The sequence below is a fragment of the Ceratina calcarata genome, unplaced genomic scaffold, assembly GCF_001652005.2.
Source record: "Ceratina calcarata isolate Rehan_Ccalc_2016 unplaced genomic scaffold, ASM165200v1 scaffold493, whole genome shotgun sequence".
Taxonomy (NCBI): domain Eukaryota; kingdom Metazoa; phylum Arthropoda; class Insecta; order Hymenoptera; family Apidae; genus Ceratina; species Ceratina calcarata.
Genome location: NW_017173654.1, coordinates 15,153 through 18,224, shown reverse-complemented (window position 1 = coordinate 18,224; position 3,072 = coordinate 15,153). Strand labels below are relative to the sequence as shown.

General features: G+C 47.5%; 1 protein-coding gene across 1 annotated transcript in view; it reads right to left on the bottom strand.

The window, feature by feature from the left end:
* Positions 1-9: 9 nt before the first annotated feature.
* The window catches only part of sha (shavenoid), a gene marked incomplete at its 5' end in the record, with an annotated part of 11,237 nt that continues 8,174 nt past the window's right edge, over positions 10-3,072 (bottom strand). Inside the window, 2 exons of the mRNA XM_026816148.1 lie at positions 10-2,652; positions 2,780-2,882. Of these exons, the coding sequence (XP_026671949.1) occupies positions 296-2,652; positions 2,780-2,882 (2,460 nt within the window). The remainder of the gene's footprint in view (positions 2,653-2,779; positions 2,883-3,072) is intronic.

Below are 3,072 nucleotides of genomic sequence, written 5' to 3'. Positions count from 1 at the left end.
ATGTACAATTGCCGTAAATAAAATGAATATGCATGTACGTACTGGCCTTAATTGCTTTAGTGAACAATACTAAATACGCCTGTGTCGTAGGATGATACAAAATATTTATCTAAATCAATGGCAGTTTGATTTTGATTTCCATTCACTCCGATCGGAATCGAACGTATTTAATACTGTAATATTATCAGTACCTATTTCTTATATGAGAGAGTAACGCGTAGAAGCTCTAAAATTACCATCACAGTTGTAAATTCCCACCTCTGATTATACACGATAATTTCTGACCCCTGACCCGCTAGACCTGATCCCTGTCCCTGCACGGCGGTAGGACCGTGATGAAACTCTCTGTCTCGCTGTCGCTGTTGCTGAAGTTGGTCCTCTCCGAGAATCCATTAGGACAGAACGGTTGGAAATACGTGCAGCCCCTCGCAGCGATCTCAACTCCGGAGTCCATACTTTTCGAGAAAGAGACGTCTGACAGTCGACGAAAATTGCCGAAGAACACGCTGTCTGTACCGACGCTCTCAGCACCGCTCTCGCTGGCTCCGTCGCAGACAGACTCGGTCTCGTCGGTCTCCGAGACGCTGCTCACCTCGTGTTTCAACAACTGTTTATGAGAACCATTGCTATCAGTGCTGCTTAAATATCCACTGTCCTCCACTTTCCGCGGTGGATAGCCAAACTGGTTCCTGTCTGATTTACCCGGATGCTTCTTGCAAATTTCAGATTCGCTGTGACTCCTGCAACTCTCCTGCTCCGAAGTCTTCCTGCTGTCCTTCTGACTACGATAATTCCACGTGGCGGATGAGTTCGATTTTGACTTCGAGTTATTTCTACTCTCACTAGATCTCGGTGCAGGTTTCTTGCAAGAACAGTCGTTGGTCCCTACATCAGGGTCTTCTTTAGGGACAGGAGCACCGTTGCTGGTCGTAGGGTCACCCGCTCCGGCAGGACTCCTGCCCCAGCCGTTTTTTGACAAACAAGACACCTTCTTCCCGTCCTTCACAAGCCTCGGAGGCTTCGGATGTTGGTAGATGTTCTCCGTAGGTGGCAGCGGTACCACGTCGGGTCGATTACTCGGTTGCCTCTGCCTCTTCAACTGCCTCGTCTCCGGTGTCAGATACTTACACTTCTTCCACGACATCGAAGACTCCGAATGCGCGTTCAACGACCTGGTGCTGGTCGACAGATCCCTGGAAGTCGATTTTAATCTCGCCTCGTAGATCTCCCGCAGGCTACCGTAGCCACGTTGCAAGCTCGGTGCGTTTCTTGTTGAATCTTGGTCCCGGAAACTGCCTTTACTTTTTAAAAGAATCTGCGCAGGTCTTTCGAGGGAGTCCACGTAGACCTCGTCGGGTACGTCTCTCTCGTAATGCACGTCGTCGTTGATCCTCAGCTTCATCGGCTTCCTGTCCAACGTGTCCGGCTCGTATTCAGACTCGTCCTGTTTCACGTAATTCTCTGGCGAATCTTGTACTTTGATCGTCAGGTGTCCTGGATTCTCCGGCTCGTATCGAATATCCGGTCCAGAATCGTCGCTACAAGCTGGACTGTCGTAACCATCGTTCACGTACACCTCGCTGACCAACGAGTAGCCCTCAGGTTTCTGGGAGATCAGTTCCGGAAGACTGTTGTAATAATTCTTCTCGATCACGTCCTTGTCCAATTTATTAGAGGTCATCATCTGTCCGGTCTTCGTGTCGATCACTGCATTCTGCATGGTCAGTTCCTCATCCATCGGCAGAGCCGTGGACAGAGCCGGGCTCGATTGATCGGTGAACTCTGGAGAGGTCGATGACTTCCTGCTAGACTTGGACCGCTCCAAACTGTCCACTTCGTAATCAGCGATGTTACCAGATCTCGAGTCCAACACTTTGGCATCGACCATCTCTCGAATCACCGCGTCCATTATACGTTTCGCTGTGTTCTTCGTGTTCGGTAGTTCGTTTATCATATCTGGTAGCTCCTTCTTCCGTTTCATGGAATTACTGCAATTCGTCTTAACTTTTTCATCCTCATTCTTAGGAACCACGTTTTTCTCTTTATTCGTTGTTACGTTCTTTTGTAAAGAGGCGTTCTCTTCCATTTGTTTAATGAACGAGTTCTCGATAGCTTTTCTCACCTTCGCGTTGATCGCCTCGTCGCCGTTAGGAACAGAGGAATCCCCGTTACGTGATAGACAATAATTCGTCTCCTCAAACATAGATTTAGTCGACCGTTTTGAAACACTATGTCGATCGTCGGTTTCGATGATCTCACTTCTCGCCACGTTTTCAAACGCTTTCACTACTTGCTTGTCCTTCCACGGGTTCATTTTTTCTACGTCTAACTCACGTCTGGCCAAGGCTTTCAAATATTCCAGATTTCTGTTAAAGGTTCTGGTGTTTTCTTGTAGTGTCCTTCTGGCTTCCTCGGCGTCGCGCCATCGTCGCTGAGGGGCCGTTCTGACGTCCTCCAACCAGGCGCGGACTTTGCTCTCACCGGGACTCGGCTGATCCGGCAGCGACGGGGTGTTCCGGAAAGAATCCGTGCATCCGGGACACCCGGTGCATCTTTGAGATTTTCGGGACTTCGACCCTTGGACCGAACTCCCCGATTGCTGTTGATGATTCTTACCGGCGGACTCGCAAATCGATTCCTCTTCCGTGATACCTGAGCAAAGGGATAAATATTAACGGCAAGAATTAGAAGCGTAAGAATTTTTTAGATCAAATTAGGCGAGGTAAGTATTGATTTTAGGTAGAAATGTGTAGTATTGTTGATTGGATTGTATACTAACCGCCGAGGGTGGGAACGAATCTCTTCATGGCCATTTTGTGCTTAGCAATGGATATCACTTCTCGTATCTTCAATAGGAACTCGATGGCTGCCGGTGGAGGCGCCTAGAAAAATTCCCGGCTGTCTTTACATTATCTCGTGGTTATCAAAATAAGTTCATTGAAATCCGTAGTAAATATCTAATTTCCTATTCATTCTACTCATTAACTGACTTCAGGGTTGAATATTTATTAACCCCTTGACATACAAATTAAATGGAACTTTACATACAAATTAAATGGAACTTGACATACA